Source organism: Trypanosoma melophagium (genome assembly GCF_022059095.1).
Source record: "Trypanosoma melophagium isolate St. Kilda chromosome Unknown ctg5segment0, whole genome shotgun sequence".
NCBI lineage: Eukaryota > Euglenozoa > Kinetoplastea > Trypanosomatida > Trypanosomatidae > Trypanosoma > Trypanosoma melophagium.
Window position 1 is genome coordinate 459,251 of NW_027125187.1, and position 21,777 is coordinate 481,027.

Sequence of the window (21,777 nt, forward strand, 5' to 3'; positions counted from 1 at the left end):
CTAAGAGACGATTTCACTGAATAAAAAAATGAAAAAGAAAACAAAAAAAGAAAAACCAACCATCATCGCTTTCTACAGCTGTTAGACATACAACTCATTTTTTTTTTAATTCTTTCTAACACATTTACCATACTTCTACCCCTTAGGCGTATCTTCGTAATATCTGTTTTTATTTATGTATATGGATGTACACACATTTTCTTTTAATTTAGTCTTTTTTTTTGTTACAAAAGTGAGTAAGTAAAAAGAAAAGAAAAATAGTCGACCTCATCTTCGCACAAGTACAAGTATATCCTTTATGCAAGAACTTCATAATTCCTCGTTTATAAAATTATCATCTAAATTGACAATTATATATGCATATATTTCTCTATCAACCCCACCTCATTCACTTATCTTTTGATTAGTTCCGTTAGCAACTGTCTCTTTTCGCCTTGTATATGTAATCCATATCGGTTCTTCCCTATTTGCCCCTCCAGCACTGCCGCCCGAAGCGATCCAATCTCTAAATGCCTGTCGTCTGTCCTCCAGCGCCGCCTCCATCTTCTCTATCAGACGCACACGTCTTGCCTTTTCAGACTCCAACATTAATGCGAGTTGCTCCTGCACATACCGTTCCCGTTCACGCCGCATAATATCTCGCCGCAATCGCTCCGCCTCTGACACAACTGCACGTTTTCCCTTCACTGCAGTTTCTGTCGATTGTGAAGAAGCCGCTGTGGCCGCTGCTGCTGTTGATGATTCCGCTGTTGGTATTGTTGTTGTTTCCGTCTCTTGAGTCTCTTCTGCTGGGGGATGTTGGGCACCCGCAGGCTGTGTACTGCTGTTCGGACGCACAGTGGGTTTCTTCTTAATAGAGGAAGGCAAATGACGTTTGAGTTGCGTCTTAAAGTTGGCACGAAATAAAACTTTAACGGTATCAACACCAAAACTTTCTTTTTGGCACAACTGTGAGGCAAATGTATTACCGTCTCGACACCAATACAAATAATTGTCCGCTCCTAAACCAATAAAACAACCTATTTGACCATTCCAGGTAACAATATCACCATGCTTAAAAGTGCATTTTAATTTATCTGGGGCTGTTTCAAATGTATAATATTCATCATCTGCCAGTTTATAATGTACTGGAGAGCGAACATGTTCAAATTCTGGTGGACGCTTGAATCCACGTAATTTACTTCTCTTTTTTTCTAACTCTTCATCATAACTGGCTCGTAATTTTACATCACTCAATACTTCATATGCCTTTTGTAAGGTCTGAAAGAGTTCAACAGATCCACCAGGTTTATCTGGATGTAGTCGAACCGCTAGAGTGTGAAATGCCTTTCGAATTTCATCTTCCGAGGCGCATCGCTTAACTCCTAGAGTCCGATAATACATTTTTTAATATGTTTTTTTTCCTTTTCTCTTCCTTTTTTAATTCACCCCTTCCTTGCCTCCACTCCAAGTGGGAAATATCAAAGAGAGAGAGAGAAAAAAAAAAGAAAACATTTCATAAGAAAAAGGAAATTACAATGATGCCCATGAAAATGCATAGTTAGCGAAATTACAAAAGAAAACAAGAAAGAGACACAAAGCAAAACAAATAATAACACTAATCGTAATAATAATAAAGTCTATTCCCATTGAGTGTATTTATTCAAGAGTGCAGAAATGAATACTGTAGGTTAATTCTCCGTTACCCAAAAATCGAGAGCAGCATGTTTATGGAGTTCTACATTAACTTCATTCATTCAGCCTTTTTTTTTAACTCTCCTTGAAGCATTATTAGATGCAAACCCATAAAAAAAGATAAAACAACGACAATAAAAAGAAAAGGAAGAAAAGAAAACACAATATGAGAAATAATATCACAAGTAACGGTAGTGATTATCTTCGTTTTGCTCACTAATATCCTCACACTCATCAGAGCTGTCATCAGGCATACAAAGTGCCTGCATTCCAACATTAACAGACTTCTCCGACTCTCGCGCAGATGTCTGTGATTTTGTTTGCCAAAGACGTCTGCCTTCTTCACAGTGACGTTCCGCATCTGCGCTATTAAGAAATGGATGCGATAATGCTTCAGAGGTCGTAATACGCTTATTAGGATCTAACTCAAGCATGCGTTGAAGCAAATCTAGTCCTTCTGCTGGTAGAATTTCTTCAGGAAACTTTAGTGGGAGCGTGGGTTCTGTACGCACCAAGTATGTTACAGAACTTTCAGTAGTAGCACTAGAGTCGTCATCCGATGGTGTACCGAGGAGTTTCCAAATATCTGAAAGTATAGCTAATTCACTACGACTTTTAAAAAGATGTTGTTGAAGCAATAACTCGGCAAATACAACGCCAGCTGCCCATATATCTATTGCAGATGTATATACTCGATTACCTAAAAGACACTCTGGGGCTTCATAGATTATTGTTGATCGAATAGCAGAGGGAGTATATTCACCTGAAGAAGCATCAGATGATATTTCTATTGTATCATGCATTAAACGAGCACTACCAAAATCTGTTAATCGAATACGTCCATCCTCGTGAACAAGAAAATTACTAAGTTTAATATCACGATGAATAATATGACAATCATCATGGAGATATTTTAATATTTGAAGAATTCCTCGCATAAGATACTGAATAACACATATTTTTGCTAATAAAGGACATCGAACAGGGGGATCTTTAGATAAAATACGGGCACCATATAATTTTTTTGTCTTTTGAATTACTAATTGTGAAAGATCTAATGGACACATCTCCATAACGAGACAAAGTTCATGGTATGGTGCTTCAACAACATTATATAAACGTATTACCCCAAAATCACGATTCATATCATCTTGAGAAGAATCTTTTGAAATAAGTGAAAGTAATGTAACTTCTCGCAGAGCATTTTCAGAGATTCCACGAATACCAAAATCACTTCGTTGCATAAATAATCGTTTTACAGCAAAAACGTTATTATTCATATCTTTGGCAACATAAACCGCCCCCTGCGCCCCACGCTTTAAAAGACGTACACGCTGTAATCCAGAGCCCTTCAGTGAAAGCTCCGGTGGAAGACTATCGGTCTCCTCAGAAACTTCTCCCCATCCACCCTCGTAGACAGACCATGTGGGTGAGCTCATTTTTTATAATTATTTTTTTTTTATTTCGCTGGTAAATTTTTACTACCAAGAGGGAATACAGATGCGTTGCTTTCACCATAACAAAAAACAAAAAATAAACAAAAGAAAAAAGAAGGAAGAAGAAACAGGAAAAAAAAGAATTGATATAAGAATTCATATTTCTCAAGGTATTTCCCTTTTTTTCTTTGTTTGTTTCTTGTTACTTCGTATATTGAGTTACAATAATACTTAATGCTTGAAAAATATCTCTAGAGTGTACTAATATGGTATTGATGACGAAAAGTCGTGTTTCAAACCGTTTTTCTAATATTTATCTCCATTCTCACTCATGCGATTCAAAACTTTCTCTTTATTTTTTTTCCCCCTTCTTTCAAAATTCTTATTATCCTCAATTATTGCCCCATAAGTTCAGAAAGAGAGTAAATAGACCAAAGTCAAATAGTTCATTTCATCGGAAGTAGCTTTTTGAAGACAGTAGTGACACCGAAAATAAAGCTAACAAGAAGAAAAAAAAAAAGAAACAACAATAGCCAAAGCGTACGAACAAAACAAAAAAAAACAGGAAAAGAAAAGTAGTTATTGCTGCTATTCATGCTGGAAGTGCTGGTTAGCCCTGAACTCTTGATAAAGTGTAAACATAACATGCAAAGAATCAATAAGTGAATTGTACGTTGGAATGTCCAAAATACAACAGAGGGTACGTACGTATTGATCAAGGTCAAGGTCAATATGCGGTGGAGGAAATTGAAGATCAGAATTAAGAACTTCTTCAAATTCGGGAGGCCAAACCTGTAGTAGAGATTCTATTTCAGGCATAGGTTTTTGATAATTTATAGTAGGTAATGGCTTCTTATAATGTACTTTCTTTACATCTGCAATCCATCGATCTATAACCTCCGGGCGATTTGCAGCATCCTCAAATGAGTCCACCACCTCCGCCAAACCACCACTAGAGTGGATATTCGTTGCACGGAGTTCCAATAAAACTACCGCTGGATTAGACTGCGATACGGAAGGTTCATCCAAAACATAAATACCCAAACCGTCTGGTTTACCATCTGGTCGAGGAATTTTACAAAAGGGATCGAGATCACCGATAGATGGAACATAATCAGGTATAAATGGACGTAACTTTGCTGGAAGTTCTGGTATAACAGGTTGATAATCCAAAATATGTTTAAAAAGTTCTTGCATTTCCCGGCTAGCGCTGGCGTTTATCTTTGCATAATCCTGCGGTTTATACTCAAGGTTCGGTATCACAGTTGGTGTAGTCTCCGCCTCTGCATCTATAGCACCTGGTCGTTGATTGGCATAACCACGGAATCCACCACCCTGTTCTTCGCTTTTCTCATCTGAACTTTCCTCTTCATCTTCCTCAGGATCCATCGGCAGTTGCGACTTTGGGGCACTTTTCTTCGGTGTTCCTACAGAACTCACACGCCCTGAAAGCGGAATCGCCTCATCATGAGGGGCATTCCGCAAAATAAGTCCCTTTGGTTCCCCACTATTCTCATTTCTCTCCGCACGCGGTGTATTAATATCAATACCATCATTCACTGGCACCATCTCATCATTGGGGTTATTGCGCAGCATCTGCACGGCGTCTCCCGCCTGCAGTTGTGTTGGCGGCTCGGGCGACTGTGGGCGCTGCGGTGTATCCACGCCGATTGGTGTACGCACCGGCCTCGCATCCTCCACAATGTGTCTTTCATCATTTGGGTTATTTACCAACATCACATCGGGTGTGGCTTCATTACCACCGGACATGTTGTGCTGGAGTGTCTCCTCACTAGTCGTCACATCCGATTCATCTGTGGATTCAACCTCTTCGGTATCGTCTTCACTATCGATCTTACGCTTTGGAGGCATTTATTATTATTTTTTTCTTGGTTTTTTTTTTCTTTTAGATGAATTTATCCTTAACTATCTCTTGTTGTCAAGAAGGAAAAAAAATAAACGGACAATAAACTAAAATAGTAACTACACAAACACACACATACATACATAAACAAAAATACACATAAAACGAGAGGAAAAAAATATATTCAAAAAAGCTTTAAAAAAAAACAACGTCAAAGTATTTTTAGTGAAGTCATTGGAGCCTGAGAGACCCATCCTGACTCTCACTGCGGTGGAAAAAAGGAAGATACAATATGCTGATACATAACGATATAAGTACAGCTGCTTTACTACTGTTCCAACACATGGTTTAAATAACAGCAGGAAAATAAAAAGAAAGTGATTAAAAAAACGCACAACAAGGGATTATTTGACATTCCTATTAGATAACATGGTCACATTACTGCCCCAGCCATACATTTTACGATTAATATACTTGGAAGGAACGAGTAATACTGAGATAAAAAAAATATATATAAAACCACACATTTTCATTCGAAAACAAGATAAGATTTTTACAGTATTGACATGAGAAAAAACAAAAACAAAAAAGAAAAAACGAACAGCAAAGTAGTAACTAAAAAAACAAAACTATTAAAATAAAGAACATTTTTGATACCATGGAAATCAAAACATAAGCAGATATAACCAATCACATATCCACCGGTGTTCCTACAGAACTCACACGCCCTGAAAGCGGAATCGCCTCATCATGAGGGGCATTCCGCAAAATAAGTCCCTTTGGTTCCCCACTATTCTCATTTCTCTCCGCACGCGGTGTATTAATATCAATACCATCATTCACTGGCACCATCTCATCATTGGGGTTATTGCGCAGCATCTGCACGGCGTCTCCCGCCTGCAGTTGTGTTGGCGGCTCGGGCGACTGTGGGCGCTGCGGTGTATCCACGCCGATTGGTGTACGCACCGGCCTCGCATCCTCCACAATGTGTCTTTCATCATTTGGGTTATTTACCAACATCACATCGGGTGTGGCTTCATTACCACTGAGTTTCTTCTGTTGCAGTGATTGATATTCAGTTACATTCCTTTTATTTATTATTTCAACATTTTTCTTGTCATCACCAATTATACGTGTTAGTGACATTTTTTAAATTTTTGTTTCGTCCAGTTAATTTCTTCTTCTTTTTTGGTTTTTCTTCTTTTCTTTCTTTTAGGCGAATTCTTTTACTCAACTATCTGCTATAGAGGTGAATAGTATTAACGGTGTAAAACAAACAAACCAACTAATAAAAAAGAAAGAATGGCAGCCAAAAATACATGGTCATTCTCAGATTGAAGGACACCATAGTATATATATACCAAGACACTCATAGAGGGGATAACCATCATCTGGAGAGACAAGAAAACACAAAAATATCTACAATAAATACGTCACAACCCACCAATAATTGATTATTCAGTCAGATAGAGAGAACAACAAAAAAAAATGGAGAGCGAAATATATATAAATAAATCCCATCTCTTTTTATTACCGCAGTGTTTTCTATCCATTTTTTCTTCTACTTTCATTTAATTCAACCGTCTGTTTTTTTTTTGTTTTCTTCTATTCTCATAACTCATAACCCACATGCATATATATATATATATATATATATATATATATTACTCCCTTCTATTCTACCTTCTACAGTTACACACGTGTGCGAAGGAGTAATTTACTGCGTTAACCGCAAAATTTCGGGAAGCACAAAACCTTCTGGTTTTGCAGCATCTTCTGCCATCTGCCGTTCCATCTTTCTCTTTATGTAAGAACGGAATGCTTCAGAACATCGTTGAAACTGTTGATCAAAATCAGAACTTCTAGGATGTTGTTTCAAGTACATATACAATTCCTCAATCCCTTGATTAGATGTCAAATGATTGCGAATACGATTAAATATAGTTGCGACAGATTTTTCTGGTACCGCAGAAGGAATTACAGCAGCCTGGGTAGAAGCATAACCTGATGATGCAGGTGTGGCTTGTGGATCCACATAAATACTCTTAGCACGACTAGGAACCTGTTGTAATTGTTGTTTTTGCTGTTGTTGTTCATTCTGTTGTCTATTGCTATCATTTTCATTATTTGTTTTGGTCGCTCGTTCTCGATTTTCAAGACAGGCCCGAATAAAATGTGTAACAAGATTTTGTGTTCCCACCAGCTGATCCGCAATACCCAGCAGAGGTTCTCCGCAGCGTAAGGAGAGATCTTGCAGTACAGTTTTGACTGTACGAATAGAAAGATCATCCAAGTTTCGGAAAGCACTGGGAGGATGTTGAAGTAAGTATTCATGACAACATAATATGACATTATCAGGTGAAACCGTATTAAAATCAAGCCTCATCAAACATTTTACAGTTACCTGAATATATTTCAAATCAATCTTTTTACCCGTTTCAATATACGCTGTAGAATACCTCGTCATTCTAGACATTAAAGCGCTAAAAACATCATTACCAGGACAACCCTCAAGTAATTTTAACGTCATATTATTTAGAGCTTTGATTACCTTTTCCTGCAATGAAAAAGACTCTGAAAGTAGAGAATCAAATATCATACCTAACATCCTAAAAAGAAGACTACTATGACATCTTTGGGCACAACGAGGTGTTTCAAATATACTCCTAAGACATTCAATTAATCTAAGAGCAAGTTCAACATCAAGTTTTTTGGTATTTTCATAAAGACGTTCTACCATAACTTGAATCATTTCAGGTGTTCCACAATCTTCTCCATTTTGTAGTCGTTCCATAAATTCTTTACAAGCATTAGATGCTGTGGATGAAGAAGCAGAACGTAGTCCTACCATAATTTCTTGTATAGATAATAATTCTTCACTATGTATATGAGGTCTTGATGAGCGCTTCGCCTGTACTGAGGGAACGATAGTAGTACTACCAGCAGGTACCGCTACTGTTCCTGATGTTGAGGCTGAGGCTGATGATGTTTGTGGTTCCTTTACAATTGATGTTCGTGCCATTACTAAATGCGGTTGTTGTTGATGATGTTGTTGTTGTTGTATATTTGATTGTATAACTGTAATATCATTATTTTTTTGAGGTATACTCATATCTTTACTTCCAGTTCGTGATGATCGTGGAGAACGTGGAGTAGGAACTGAGGCTGGATGGGATGAACTTATATTGAGTAATGTAGAGACATGTCGTACATCCTCTTCATTACCGTTACGCAGATATAATTGTAATTGTCTTTCAATTGCCGGCATGACACTTTGCTGTTCCGCCGGGCGAAGATTGTGAACCGCACGCAATAAACCCTCATCGCCAACAATAGGAAGAAAGTAACCAATAACACGTTCAGCAGCTGATCGAACTTCAAGAATACGACTCATACAAAGTCTAACAACAGCGGGTACAAGAGAATTAACAACTGGATGTGGTAAATTAGCATCGGGTTCTAATTGAAATCCACGTTCAATTAATTCTAATGCTATTTGATTACAAGTATGGGATTCTGCAGTTAGAGGTTTTAACATACATTGAAGAGTAGTTTCCAGACCAAGACAATCTAATGAACGATATGCTACATTAGCTGCCTCTTCACGTAAGTTTACTTTTTGATCACCCAACATTCCCAAAACACCTTGTAAAATACTTTTGAGAGCTGGACGACATGCTGCAAGGCCAGCAGATTCCACTACCAATGCAACAGTTCGTAGTACATCTATCACAAAATTTTTATTAACTTCATCAAAACGAGTACGAAGAGCTCGTAATATTTCAACTGTTCCATTTGCTGTAATTCGTTTATTACTTGCATACATAATTTCTTCAACTTTTTTTACCGCATCTAATCGCATACGCCAATCTACTGAATTGGTTATTTGTTTCGCTAATGGTAATAATTGAGAAGAAACATCAACTCGACCTAAATTTTCTTCATTCTCTACAAGAGATTGTGATAAATTAGGAGTTCGAGGTAATCCTCCTAATCCTACTCCTTCATCTATATTAGAACCCAATAAAGAGCAAATTCCACCGGTTTTAGATTGATTAGATCCCTTTGCAGGAGATTTATTTTGTACCTTCTGTATACGTGAAGGAGAAACTGGTGAGGGTGCACGATGTATTTCTGAACCACTACAACGAGGACGATCTTCTTCTATCATGGAACTATTATGAGCAATAGCTTCTTCATATGCACTACGTACAGCTGAACTAACATTTCCAAGATAACTATCTACAACAGGACCAGTACGTTGTCTAAGAGCTACTAACAAATTTATTGCTGATGCTCGTAAAGGAGGAGAATGTTGGTCTAGACAATTTGATTTTAAATACTCTACTATATTTCTGGCATCTACAGGAGATGTTGGAAATAAGTGAAGTATATGAGTTATATACTCATTACATTCTTGCATGAGTTTTGGGGATTTAAGAGGAGTTAATACTCCAATCATATGTCGTACTACAAAAGAAACTCCTTGACTTTTTACAAGGTATGTTAATAAATCATGAGTAGCTGTTTTATTTTTTGCTTCATTAAATCGAGAAGTACAACCTGCTATAATAGCATAACTTGCTCCAGGACTTACAACTGTCGCCCGTGTTACAAGTTCTTGAAATACTCCAAGCATAGCTTGTAAAACTTGAAATATAGATTCTCTCCATCCTGGATCTACTCGAAGGTAAACAACCACATAATCTAAATTTTTTGTACATTCTTCAATAGACCATTCATCTACCATTGCTCGTACTTTCATAACACCATTGTATCGGTTAGACCACTCCTTTGATCGTAATAAGGGTAGTACTGTTGTATCACCATTCATTAATCCCAATATACGTCGAAATACGTCATCTTTAGATGGCAAAGAAGATTCAAGTGCCACTGCATCATCTAAACCCATATTATGATGGTGATTATTATTATTATTATTATTATTATTATTATTATTATTACTATTATTAGAATTTTGTTGTCGTTGTGGAGTAAGCCTTCGAATATCCGGGGAAGAACGACGTGGCATAGCAGAAGCTGGACGTCGTCCTCGAACCGTATTAAGTGATGAACTACCACCAGTACCTGCAAAACCAGCACTAGTAGGAGCACCAATAGAGAGACTTCTCGCATTTACTGAAACTGATCCATCTCGTCGTTCTGTACGAATAGTTTTCTTAGCTGGAGAACAAGTAGGAGTACACTGAAGATTTGCTGTAGTATTAACGGCTGAAGCTAATTTAACACGTTGTTTTTCATCAAGAGAAGAAAGAAGAGTCTGAAAATTTGCTTCTCCAAAATTAGACATTAATTTGGCTACAAGTGTACAACTAGCTTCACGTATTTCAACTTTTTCATCATTCATAAGACGAAATAACATAGTTTGTGCACGAGAAAGACGATTAAATTGATTTCGATCCAATTTATCTATAAGTCTTGTAAGCCAAAGAACTAATGCTAAACGTTGATTAGGAACACGACTCTGTGTAGTAAGTTCAGTCTCATCTTGACATTGATCCAATGTAATACATTTATAACGTAAAAGAGTTTCAAGAGTTGTTGTAATATGTTCCACTACACTTGTTTTTTTATCCTTCATTTTATCAAATAAAGGACTTAATAAAGAACGTGCATACGGAGCAAATGTTACCCGTAACGCTCTAGCTAATTCTTGAATACACTTAAATCCCATTAACATAATTGGTGCTTGAGGGTCAATAAGTAATTCTCGTACCAAACTTACAAGTTCATGGTAATCATCTTTTACTCGAATTTTTGGAGCGCTAATGAGTGGAAGGAGATGATCCTGCACCATAGCAACACGATCTTGCCATTTGGCAGTTTTATCTAAAGTAACTCTGTAAAAATCACGTGGAAGTTTCGTTAACACAGGGGATTCATCATATATTTCATAGGTTTCATCATCGATATCATTTGAAGGTCCACCATGACCAGATAAAGAAACTAAAGGAGTTGCTGGTTTTAATGGTGTAGAAGGTTTTTGACCTCTAATGGTTTTTGGTGGCATTTCCCCTAATGTCACATCATCAAAAAGTTTTTCCAGTTCCTGGAGTTGTACATCGCGAAGATCTGTAAGAAAACTCTTGATACCTGATCCAATAAACCTATAGCATTGACAACAAAGCGATAGTGCCTCCTTTCTCACCTGTGCGTTTGCATCATTAAAAAGCGGTTGCATAGCCTTTAAAATAGCCTTTGTGGGAAGTCCCTGCACCCCAAACTCGCCCACAATATGACTGCAGAGCTGCACGGCGGCCATGCGGTTCTTCGGTGTCTTGTGGACGAACATCGGCAGGAGGGCGTCAAAGACGGCGGTCTGATGGGCGGCGGCGACGAGGTCCGAGACGAAGGCGGCGCTGGCCTGCGCGGCGCGGGGGCGGCCGGTGATGCCGCGCTCGAGGACCGCCCGCAGCGGGGGGCCGGCGAGGAGGTCGAGTTCGCCGTCGGCGTCGCAGACCGGCACGAGGGCCGCCCACGCCTCGAAGAGGGCCTCCTGCGCGGCGGCGTTGTTTTCCCCCGCGTGCCGCTTCATGCCGTCGAGCATCGGCGATTTGTAACGCGCCGGGGAGTCCCGCACCCGCTCGAAACCCGCCCGCCGCGCCCGCCAACTCGCGTGGGTGAGAAGCGACTCAATCGGGAGTGCAGAAAAGTCCTCCGACGGCGAGGCTGCGGCAGCGGCAGCACCGTCCATGCAGGTACTGCCACGAGGGCCAGGCATAGTGGAGGAGGCTACAGTATCGTCGTTCAACATTTTCACGTTGCGCTTATACTATATATATATAATTCTCTCTCTTTCTCTTTCTCTGTTTATTTGTTTTTCTGTCTGTATATGTGTAAGTGAGTGCGCGTGTATAGTCGTTTTTGTTTTTACTGATTTTGTCTTTTTTCGTATTGTTATTCTTTTTTTTCTAAATTTTTTTATTTCTTTTTTTTCTCCGTCTCTTGTTTTCTCTTTTTATATACCTCTGTAGGGTTTACACTTTACTTTTGCTTTGAGGTGCACTTGCAGCTTTTTGCCCACTCCACCCAGAACAAACAAGTGGTTTTACAGGCTCTCTTGTTTTGTGTCAGCCTCTTTTTTGGTGCTACCTCTTCTCTAACCTTTAAAGCGGCTATATCTCCTTTACTTATTGCTATCAAAGAAGAAGTACAAATAAATTTCAGTAAGGTCAAAAAAAAAAAAGAGGAACATTTATTTGATAAAGAGAAATTACATTCAATAAGCATTCTTCATATTTATTCCGGTAGTGAAGACCCAGACGCTTACCAAATAACTTTCTTAATGATGAAGTTTTTTTTTTGCTAGTTTGCTTTTATTATAAGAAATCACTATATCATGTTTCTTTTTCTTGAAACATACACATATACGAATAGAGAAAGCAAAAAGAATGTGCCTATACTTTATCCGGCAAAAAATAATAATAGAAAGGTAATAATAACGAAATAATAATAATAAAATAAACGATAAGAACTGTGTGTCCTAAAAACGCACAGAATTAAAAAAAAGACTTCTACATATTAATAAAACTCGCACGGAATGCTCTTTCAGAGGGTCGAGATGGTGATTGATTCATAACTTCGATAAGTTTTGTCCATCGCACTGGGTCTTCAAGTTGGCTACAAGAAGAGCGATAAACATCGTTATGACACGCTTTTTGGTTTTCTTGTTCTTCTTTTTGTGCTGGTGAGACCATATCGTCTAAGGGTAATAAGAGTTCCGTGGATTTTTCTCGCTGCCCATTACTTTTAATTTCATATTCAAAAGGATTTGTTTACCTCTTTAAATGATGGCAGTCCTTGAACGTTGTTCTTTTCACCTTTTCGATGCCTTGGTGATGCCGGCCAACTCAACGTGGTGACAAGGTCCAGTACTCCGTATTGCCGGAGGAAGCCAAGAGCCAGCAATGTTTTTCTTCTGGAAAACTCGCTGGCGCTTAAACTACGGCGTCGCACAGCACCGGGACCAGCCGCGTCGTGCTGGGGCAGAACTGAATCCAAGAAGGTCCTGGGGCACTTGTCGACGTGCTGTCAGCAGTATCACCTGTACCAAGTTACTGCTTAGCGAAAGCGTCACATCCTGGGCAGCGGCGATGATTTACAAGGATGGCGAACTGCTTAGCACCACGCAGAGAGGAGCCGGCCCCCTAGCCTGCAGCTACGCGGCTGAAACCATAGCACTATATGAAGGATTGCGGAAACTACCCACGATATTACCGGCAGAAAACCCAACACCCTGCAGAGTTTCCGTATTCTCAGATTCGCTGTCTCTACTGACAGCGCTCCAGGCTGGCCCCCTAACTGTTACGGATCCTTTGCTCCGTAAACTATGGAACCTGATCCTCCAAGTGCAACGTCGCAAAGCCCGCATTCGACTGCAATTTATTTTCGGCCATTGTGGAGTAGAGAAGAACGAAAAATGCGACGCTGAGGCCAAAAAAGCTGCGGAGCATGCCCAGAGGGATGATGCCTGGATTCCCGATGTTATTGCCTACGCCAAACGCATCCTCAAGGGGGAGGAAACACCTCGTCCTTCTCATAGATGGCAAATCACAGGGAACTGGAACCCCACCAAAGACAACCCAGAACTAACACGAGAAGATGAAACAGCACTTGCAATATTCCGCACAGGAGTTTCGCATCGATATGGGTGGTTGCTGAGAAAAATCCAACCCCATATCCCCCTGGTTGTCGATGGTGCAACCCCCAAGAGGCAAACGACTCAGCCCCACAGAAGCCGCAAGCAACGCAGAGACACCACCCCATGAGTAAAGTGTCCGAGCCAGCAGCATGCACAGAGTGCGGAGCACAATACTCATGCAGGAACACCGCAGCGCTTCACATGGTAAACAGGCATGGTTTTAAGAAGGCCGATGCGCTTTGGAAACTCAAGTTTCCCCATGCACCACCTCCGCCGGACATACCGCCTGAGCCACCGCCGCCCAGACCCCCATCTCCGGTAAATACGTTACCTCGCCAATCAGAGCATGCAGAGAAAAAACATCCCTTTCCATGCCATTTGTGTTGCCGAACCTTCCCCCAGAAAAACGGATTAACTCGCCACCTCAGGTAAATGCACAACGCAGAATGCCCTCCCACTGAAAGAAAGTGCCCGAGAGCAGATGAACCAATACCAGAGGGATCGGCATTTCCATGTGACAAATGTGAAATGATAGCGCGCTCTAAAACAGGCCTCAAAGCCCACATTAGAGCACGCCATCCTGAGGACCCCAGCAAAGACGCACCCGGCACGCAGTTAATCCCACAGCCAGCATCGCTGCGCTGTGAATTTTGTCTAAGGGATTTCGGTAACATAGGGGCTCTATCGTACCATAAAAAGCAAAAACACCCACCTGGAACTCCGATATTGCCAATTACGATAAAGGTAACATTTCCCCGAAATAAGAAACGTCAGCGAGACTCGTCGCCAGCGGAACGTGAGGACCACGGCAAGGTTCAGTGCGGTTTGTGTAAGAAGTTCTACGCCAACATGCCTTCACTCGCCAGTCACTGCAGAAATTTTCACCATGGCGAAGGCATGCCTGCCAAAGGGGCAACCAAATCCTCCCGAAGCAAGGGCGAGAACATAAGAGACCTTGCGACCCTGATTTGCCCCACATGCAACAGACAATGAATGAGCAAATCAGGCCTCACACAACACCGCATGTCTCAACACGGGTATCGGCATATTCGCGCGCATACTGGCCAACACACCGACTGCGAAGAAACAGCACTGCATCTCTTGAGTTGCCCCGCCCTTCGCCCATTGCGAATGCAGCATGCTATAACAGATATCCCTCTCCAGAAGCTGTGCTTTTCCAAACAGTTAGCCCAGTTCCTTCTGGCAGTGGAGCGGAACTATGCGATACCGCAGACTTCGCGGTCCAGAACCCCTACGCCTCCTTCCTCCACCCTGTAAGGCCTACACACCCCTCTAAGACCAGCGACGAGCTCGATTGTGGAATCCCTGAGAGGACTAGTCTCAAGAGACGCTTGCCGCGATCCCCAAGAAGCAACAAAAAACAGAGGAGATCATTGAGGCCCAATCATTAACTAAAAAACCAAAAATAACAAAATAAATATTACAAGAGCTTGAGGATCCCACAAAACGAAGGGATTTTTCTCTCAAGCACCGCTCTTCATAGACACTAACATTGTTGCTCTACGGTGAGAAGCTGATAGCCGTACCGTTGGGGTAAACCCATAAAGACACGAGGAATAAAAAAAAACCTTGTCGATGCTTATGGAGAGTAGAAAGGTTAGATTCTTTCATTTCATTCAGTTTTTTGAAGTTCCAACAACTGTGAAAGACGCTCACTCAGTCGATTTATGCGCTCTATTTGTTTTTTTTTTTTTTTAACTGACTGGCCTTATCTTTAAGTTTTTCCTTTTTTTCTTCTGCTATGAGCTTTTTTCTTCATTCTTCAGAAACTGCTCCGATAATGATAATGATTTAACTACTTCTACTGGTGCTGTTGTTGCCATTGACTTTTCTCTCTCCCTTGTAATTGAGGTCTCTGTATTCTTTCGGGACGCCACAATCTCCTGAATTTTATGAATTTCCTCCATGATTAAATTTAATTGCTTTATAGGAAGAAACTGTGTAGCCTTTAATGGTTTGGGTGATGGTAAATTTTCATTTTCTTCATGAGTGGTGGGAGTATCATACACATTGTTAGCGTGTCGTGGATTAAGTATATCGTTATACTCTTCCTTTCTGCCATTTTCTGTTGCTGTGGATGTGGCTGGTTGAACTGAAATGGTTACACATGTTGTATGAAGTTCACGCCACATATGTTCTCTTGCCTGTTTATGTACATCAAGATACCATAAGGAATTCATGTTGGGTAGAATTAGAATTTGAGATTCATACATACATGAAGGTCGACTCATCGCTGGAGGTAAGTGAAGTGGAAATTCCATTATATTTCACCTCCCTTCAATAATATTATACACCCACATATCATTCAAGAAAACTATCTTGCCATTCCGGTCAACGTGAAATCCACCAATAACGAGCATATTATCACCATCAACAAAAGCTGTATGCATAGCACGTGGAAGTAACATCCATAACGGTCCTTTAACTTTTTCATGTTATTCCCCTTCCTTTACATTGGCCGGTTATACCACTCGCCAAGACATTTCCTGTACATCCGGTACAAACAGAGCTCCTGATACCTCTGCAATGGGCGGATTGTGTGGGTGATGTGCATTTTTATACTTACTGATTGCCACCGTCTCTCTTTGTGAGACGTCGATTCCACCAAAAACCAACACATGTGTATTACTGTAGACGACGGATGAGTGACCCCAAAGTTGTAAGGCCGGTCCAGTCGGTTGTACAGCCCGCCAAACACGTGAAACAATATCAAGTACAAAGACATCATAAAAACCGGCACGATCACAGGCATCCATGCGTTCATTTGCTCCAGCATCATTTGGGTTTTCTCGATTACACACAAGAGGTTTACCCCCAAAGAGAATCATACTTTCACCCACAACACTGCAGCTGTGATGAGAACGGTTGAGTGGAACCGCCCCAAAGGCATCCACGCGCATCCACGTAAAAGTATCCAACTCAAGTTCATAGTATGGCATTAGGGTGGACTCTGTGTTTGGGTGTTTCGTGAGGGGTTCCCCACCGCAGAGCAGCAGATGTTGGGCAAAGAAAACAGAAGTGTGACAACGACGTGCAGGTGGAATAGCACCCGTGTATGTTGTTATGGCCCACACAAGTCTCAGAACGTAGAAAGGCGACTGTAGTAGTGAATGACACTCCGGGATAATTTACGGCGTTGTGGATAGCAGTTTCAGAGGCACCAACAGCTTATAGATCGTTTCCACAGAGTGTAAGAGTAATACCTTCGCCATGGGGCGGGGATGTTGAGTCCATCTGCAGGTTTGAATTCAAACAGGAATACTATGTTGTCTGTGTAAGTGTAAGTGTCTGTAGGATTAAGAAGAAAAAAATAAATAAATAAGAATAGAGGGAGAGAGAGTATGTGTGTAAGAGAAGAAAAAGAAAACAGAAGAGAATGATACAAAAAAGGAAAGGATTTAATAATAAAACAGCGCGGATATTTGTTGGTTTGAATTCAACATTGATCTCTATTTAGTACTACACGGTGGTAGCAGAAGAGCGAAAGTGTTTTAATAGCATCTGAACATGACCATCCGCATCAAAATCATCATGCCTCAAAGGTCTTGAAGTACCAAAAAACTCATCACTTCTCCCAGAAGAATACCTGTCAGTTTGTCTGGCATTATTACTTTTACTATTAATACCGTTCTTCCTGTTGCTATCGTTGTTGTTATTATTATCGCCTGACTGGAGAGGGTTTCCCACATGGGAGGGATACTGAGTCTCTTCTTCTTTCTTTTCTTCTTTCTTCTCTTCTTGCTGTTGTCGGAGTCGTTTTCTAGAAGATGCTGCTCTTATTATGTGTGTCACAAACAGACTACTAACAATAGTGGCAACAGCGTACATAACAAGTGGGAGAGCGTTAATTCCACATAATGATGTGCGTCCTCGCCACAGTAAAGCTTTAAGGTAATCTAATGCCAAAAGTAAGGCAGCAATAATTTCGACACGAACAGACTGTGTAACTGAGTAATTCATAATGCCATACCACTTTTAAGAATTGTATATTTTCTAGATTGTTAAATTGTAAAAATTCTTTTCTTTTTAACTCCTTAAAAACAGCGGTAAAAGAAGTGAAAATAGTAAGTAATAATGTGAGTAAAGCAAATTCTTTCCCTGTGTATCAGTTTACTGTTTCTTATCAGAGGAAGCTTCACAAGTATCACCTTCAACGTTTCATATTGTCAAGATACACGTATAGAAAAAAAAAACGCAAACGCATATATATATATATGTAAACATACAGAACAGGAGCAAATCACGAAAAATACTTCCCTTTCTCCGCCAAAAGGGAGAACAAAAAAAAAAACCTGAATATATTCGGCTGAATTCCAAAAAACCTCTACTTCTTCCTAAAAGAGAAGAAAAAAAAAACTGAATCGGACACACCCATTTTTTTTTCCGTGATTTTCAGCGCACATGAACACAGATTGACCGTGTCAACAAAGTAAAAATGTGGCGTACACGTGATGCCACATTGACGTTATTCAGAATACCATGACATCTCTAACAGAAAATAATAAAAAAGAAAATAAAAAGCCTCAAAGGCTGTAATAGAAAGGGAAAATCAATTGCAGCAACAACAATATTCCCGGATTACAGTCAATGCTTTTATCCCTTCTAATGCTTTTTTTTTCTTCTTGAGATAAATGGAAGGCAAGTACTCTTAAACTACTCGCCAAACACACAAATAAACAGACACACAGACGCACAATCTAAAGGACACAGATAACCGAAAAAAAAAGGTGTCATTGCTATAGATATTTAACTCGCCACATCACCTGCTGATGTTACATTCTTTTCGATATCGCTTGATTCTTCCAAGACATCAATATAAAGTTAAAAGAAAGTAACAATCGTCTCTTTGAGCACGTTCAAAACAGAAAGTATATAAATGAAAAATAATCACAACAACAAAAACGAGGAGTTAGAGTGAATTGAGGAGAGGTATCAGGTGGAAGAGATTTGATACACATCCAGTAATAAAAAAAGAAGAAATGAAGAAAAAAAAGTTACGTACTTCCTTTCAATGTTCTTGTTTTTCTTTTACTAGTGCCGTTACACAACTGGCACTTCAATTTGAATTAAAAATAAAAAATGTGAATGCTAGTCAAACATTGAGACACGGCTTCTCTTTAAAAACTTTTCTCCTTTAAAATCTCATTATTCAGTACTCCCATTTTTTTTTTCTTTCTTCCTGTTTGTGTATATGTGTGTGAGTGTTTGTATTATCAACGCACTAATGCGGAGAGGGCCCGCAGTTTCATGCGTGTTTCGCCCACCGCCTGTTGAGCGGCTGCGAGGGCCCGTTCCAGCGATATCTTCTTTGCCCGATCAGATCCACTGCGGACCCGCGTGGACTCCATCTTCTGCAGTTCCCGCTCAATCTGCTCCTTCGTCTGACACTCCCGCGTTAATTGCTGCTCCAGCTGTTTGATTTTCGCCGCCCGGGCCTCATCCGCCCGTTGTGTGTTGCTGGCAGTTCGATTTCCTCTTCCCCCACTATTTCCACTATTTCCATTATTATTATTATTATTATTATTATTATTATTATTATTATTATTATTATTATTATTATTATTATTATTATTACTATTATTAATATTATTATTATTATTTCCATGCGGTCTTCGCCCATAATAATCGGAAACATCCGCCACGTGTTCGGTCCGTCGTGGGCCGGCCGGTGTGCCGGTGTGGATGCTACTATTATTACTATTACTACCAGCGTAGAAATCGTAATTGCGATCCCGTCGCTGGGATCCATACCGCAGCGGCTCGGGGGTAAACAATAATGTATTCTTCTCATGCGATGGCGTAAATTCCTGCTGATGTGAATTGTGTTGGGGATAATTATAGTGCGAGGTAGTTCGGTTCTGTGGATGTGTACTGGGCGTATCTGATTGACGGGAAGTTCCATCATAGGCTGCACTTAACTCCCTGGTGCGTTGCTCCAGTGAGTTTAATTCAGCCTCAAGAGATCTAATTTTCCCTTCTAGTGTGGCATTCTTTTCTATCTCACGCTTATACGCTAAGGCAGCACACTCCTTCTCTAATAACAGCGATCGCACATCTGTTTCTAGTCTCGTTAACTTCTTAAGAAGTTTATTATTTTCATCACTAAATCGTTCCATTTCTTTACGTTGGACGTCAATGTGCGCTTCATAAGTGGCACGGAGTGTGCTGTTCGCACGCAGTGCCTCACTTAACTGTGTTTGATACCGTAATGCAGAAGATACACCGAGTAATTCATTCGCTTTGAAATTATCTGACATTCCAGCTCCACCTGCTGCTGCATATGATGGATTATCCCCGGAATAAGATTGTACACTGGCATAACAAAATTCATTAAAATCTAATTCTCGCCGAAATGGGTTTCTGTAGAATTCTTCCATAATTATTCTTGTACGATTTACTTATTAGATATGTCATGTAATATGTAATTCAAGTGGGAAGATAATAAAATAATAGTCCCATAAGAGAGGAAAGAAAAAAAAGAAGCAAAATTAATTTTAACAACGGCGAAAAAAAAAAACGTGCCTCTTTTACCTTATTTATTTTTATATACTTTTACGCAAAAACAAAAACAATAAAAAAAGGCATTGCATATTTTTTCTGTTGGGGATATCTGCAATGATTCTATGATTTTGCTTCTTCTTTCGTGTATAACTGAAGAAATGGGGAGTAACAACACACAATATATGGCATCACAATAATAATAATAATAATAATAATAAACAAAAATTAAAAAAGAATCTCTGTAAATGTCATTACACACTCTAGAATGAAGGAGGCGGTGGTAAATTGTACCGAGCAATCATTATATCTATGGAATTCTGTATCATCTCTATTTGTTCCTTAAATCTCGTGGGAACTTCCTTCGCTTCTAATGTCTTTGCATAGGGACGTCGTATACCAGCATTACTACCAATACCAATACCACTATTACAGGAACAACAACAGCAACGACAGCATGTACTTTGAATAGGAAGTGTAGAACCTGGAAAAGTCTGATAAGGAAGCACAGGATCTGTTTGACAGCCAACAGTCGTTGTGGTTTGTGTACCACGATCAACGACCATCACTTCTACACAACGATACTCTCTTTTTTCTGGTACATCTGATATGTTTAACCCATCATTATCTTTCTTTTTATCTTTGCTGCTACCACTATGTTTGCTGCTTTTACTACTACTACTGCTAACACTACAGATACTCTTACTCTTACTCTTACTCTTGCTGCTGGAATTGTTATTCTGATGGGTGTTGCAAGGATTATCTTCTCCATCAATAACCTTACTACCGAGAAGTTGTTGCATACGGCCCCGCATCTCCTCCTGTCGTGCCCGTATTTCCTCCCGCGTACTTCCTTGATTTCTTGTTTTCCCTATTGTAATACTATTAGTAGAAATAGTTGTTGTTGGTTGTTGTGTGGCTTTTCCTTCTCTTTCCTCATCGGAATCGGAAGAGGAGGAGGAGGCGAGCCATTCTTCAAGTCCCTTCATTAAAATCCCAGAGAATAAATGCCTGATGGTCCACAGACTTTTCGGGAAACTGAACACAATAAAAAAAAGAAAAGAAAAATAGATATAGAGAGATGAGAGTATTGAACTTTTTTTTCTTTCTTTAGAAAGAAAAATCCATATATATATATATATATATATATTTATTTATTTATTTATTTATTTAATTTATTTATTCGTTTCCACAAATCTTATTTTACCTGACTACTCTTTATCCCAACATGTGAAGAGATAAGAATTGCCAAGACCAAAATGAGAAAAAAGAAACAAAAAAAAATACAAAACAGAAGAAATAATCCTAACCATCCGTATATATATTCTCACGTTCATACAAGAACAAAGAAACAAAATAAGGCACAGAAGGGGGAAAAAAACAAAACAAAAAACCCAGAAAATAATTCAATGTCATAAAGATCTCTCAAATATATATATATATATATATATTCTTGCCCCCTTCACCATCCTCAGTAGAAGAAAAAAAAATCATTCAAATATCAACCTTCTCAGAGTCTTAATACGTAGATAGTATTCGTCAAAACTAACAAACCATCCCCAGCAAACAATTTCACATTTCTTGCTTTATTATTTTTATTATTATTATTATTATTATTATTA

General features: G+C 39.6%; 11 protein-coding genes across 11 annotated transcripts; all 11 read right to left on the reverse strand.

Annotated features, from left to right (window-relative positions):
- Positions 1-384: 384 nt before the first annotated feature.
- Positions 385-1,383, reverse strand: LSM04_002176 (DnaJ domain; the record flags this gene model as incomplete). The annotated part of the gene is made up of 1 exon (XM_067329593.1): positions 385-1,383. One exon carries the CDS (start codon positions 1,381-1,383, stop codon positions 385-387), a length of 999 nt encoding a protein of 332 aa, XP_067187248.1.
- Positions 1,384-1,853: 470 nt separating this feature from the next.
- LSM04_000149 (Protein kinase domain) lies at positions 1,854-3,113 on the reverse strand (the record flags this gene model as incomplete). The annotated part of the gene is made up of 1 exon (XM_067329594.1): positions 1,854-3,113. One exon carries the CDS (start codon positions 3,111-3,113, stop codon positions 1,854-1,856), a length of 1,260 nt encoding a protein of 419 aa, XP_067187148.1.
- A 585-nt stretch (positions 3,114-3,698) lies between these two features.
- On the reverse strand, positions 3,699-4,982 carry LSM04_005044 (Intraflagellar transport complex B protein 46; the record flags this gene model as incomplete). The annotated part of the gene is made up of 1 exon (XM_067329595.1): positions 3,699-4,982. One exon carries the CDS (start codon positions 4,980-4,982, stop codon positions 3,699-3,701), a length of 1,284 nt encoding a protein of 427 aa, XP_067187392.1.
- Positions 4,983-5,664: 682 nt separating this feature from the next.
- LSM04_006766 (uncharacterized protein) lies at positions 5,665-6,120 on the reverse strand (the record flags this gene model as incomplete). The annotated part of the gene is made up of 1 exon (XM_067329596.1): positions 5,665-6,120. One exon carries the CDS (start codon positions 6,118-6,120, stop codon positions 5,665-5,667), a length of 456 nt encoding a protein of 151 aa, XP_067187468.1.
- A 571-nt stretch (positions 6,121-6,691) lies between these two features.
- On the reverse strand, positions 6,692-11,749 carry LSM04_003976 (CLASP N-terminal domain; the record flags this gene model as incomplete). The annotated part of the gene is made up of 1 exon (XM_067329597.1): positions 6,692-11,749. The coding sequence occupies one exon, from the start codon at positions 11,747-11,749 to the stop codon at positions 6,692-6,694; it is 5,058 nt and encodes a 1,685-aa protein (XP_067187334.1).
- A 760-nt stretch (positions 11,750-12,509) lies between these two features.
- Positions 12,510-13,171, reverse strand: LSM04_003615 (uncharacterized protein; the record flags this gene model as incomplete). The annotated part of the gene is made up of 2 exons (XM_067329598.1): positions 12,510-12,741; positions 13,158-13,171. The coding sequence occupies 2 exons, from the start codon at positions 13,169-13,171 to the stop codon at positions 12,510-12,512; spliced, it is 246 nt and encodes an 81-aa protein (XP_067187318.1).
- Positions 13,172-15,396: 2,225 nt separating this feature from the next.
- On the reverse strand, positions 15,397-15,918 carry LSM04_008080 (uncharacterized protein; the record flags this gene model as incomplete). The annotated part of the gene is made up of 1 exon (XM_067329599.1): positions 15,397-15,918. The coding sequence occupies one exon, from the start codon at positions 15,916-15,918 to the stop codon at positions 15,397-15,399; it is 522 nt and encodes a 173-aa protein (XP_067187535.1).
- Positions 15,919-16,119: 201 nt separating this feature from the next.
- LSM04_004174 (uncharacterized protein) lies at positions 16,120-16,891 on the reverse strand (the record flags this gene model as incomplete). The annotated part of the gene is made up of 2 exons (XM_067329600.1): positions 16,120-16,607; positions 16,861-16,891. 2 exons carry the CDS (start codon positions 16,889-16,891, stop codon positions 16,120-16,122), a joined length of 519 nt encoding a protein of 172 aa, XP_067187345.1.
- A 225-nt stretch (positions 16,892-17,116) lies between these two features.
- On the reverse strand, positions 17,117-17,617 carry LSM04_009255 (uncharacterized protein; the record flags this gene model as incomplete). The annotated part of the gene is made up of 1 exon (XM_067329601.1): positions 17,117-17,617. One exon carries the CDS (start codon positions 17,615-17,617, stop codon positions 17,117-17,119), a length of 501 nt encoding a protein of 166 aa, XP_067187586.1.
- A 1,253-nt stretch (positions 17,618-18,870) lies between these two features.
- On the reverse strand, positions 18,871-20,034 carry LSM04_000788 (uncharacterized protein; the record flags this gene model as incomplete). Its single annotated transcript, XM_067329603.1, has 1 exon — positions 18,871-20,034. One exon carries the CDS (start codon positions 20,032-20,034, stop codon positions 18,871-18,873), a length of 1,164 nt encoding a protein of 387 aa, XP_067187188.1.
- A 384-nt stretch (positions 20,035-20,418) lies between these two features.
- LSM04_002041 (uncharacterized protein) lies at positions 20,419-21,144 on the reverse strand (the record flags this gene model as incomplete). The annotated part of the gene is made up of 1 exon (XM_067329604.1): positions 20,419-21,144. The coding sequence occupies one exon, from the start codon at positions 21,142-21,144 to the stop codon at positions 20,419-20,421; it is 726 nt and encodes a 241-aa protein (XP_067187240.1).
- Positions 21,145-21,777: the final 633 nt, after the last annotated feature.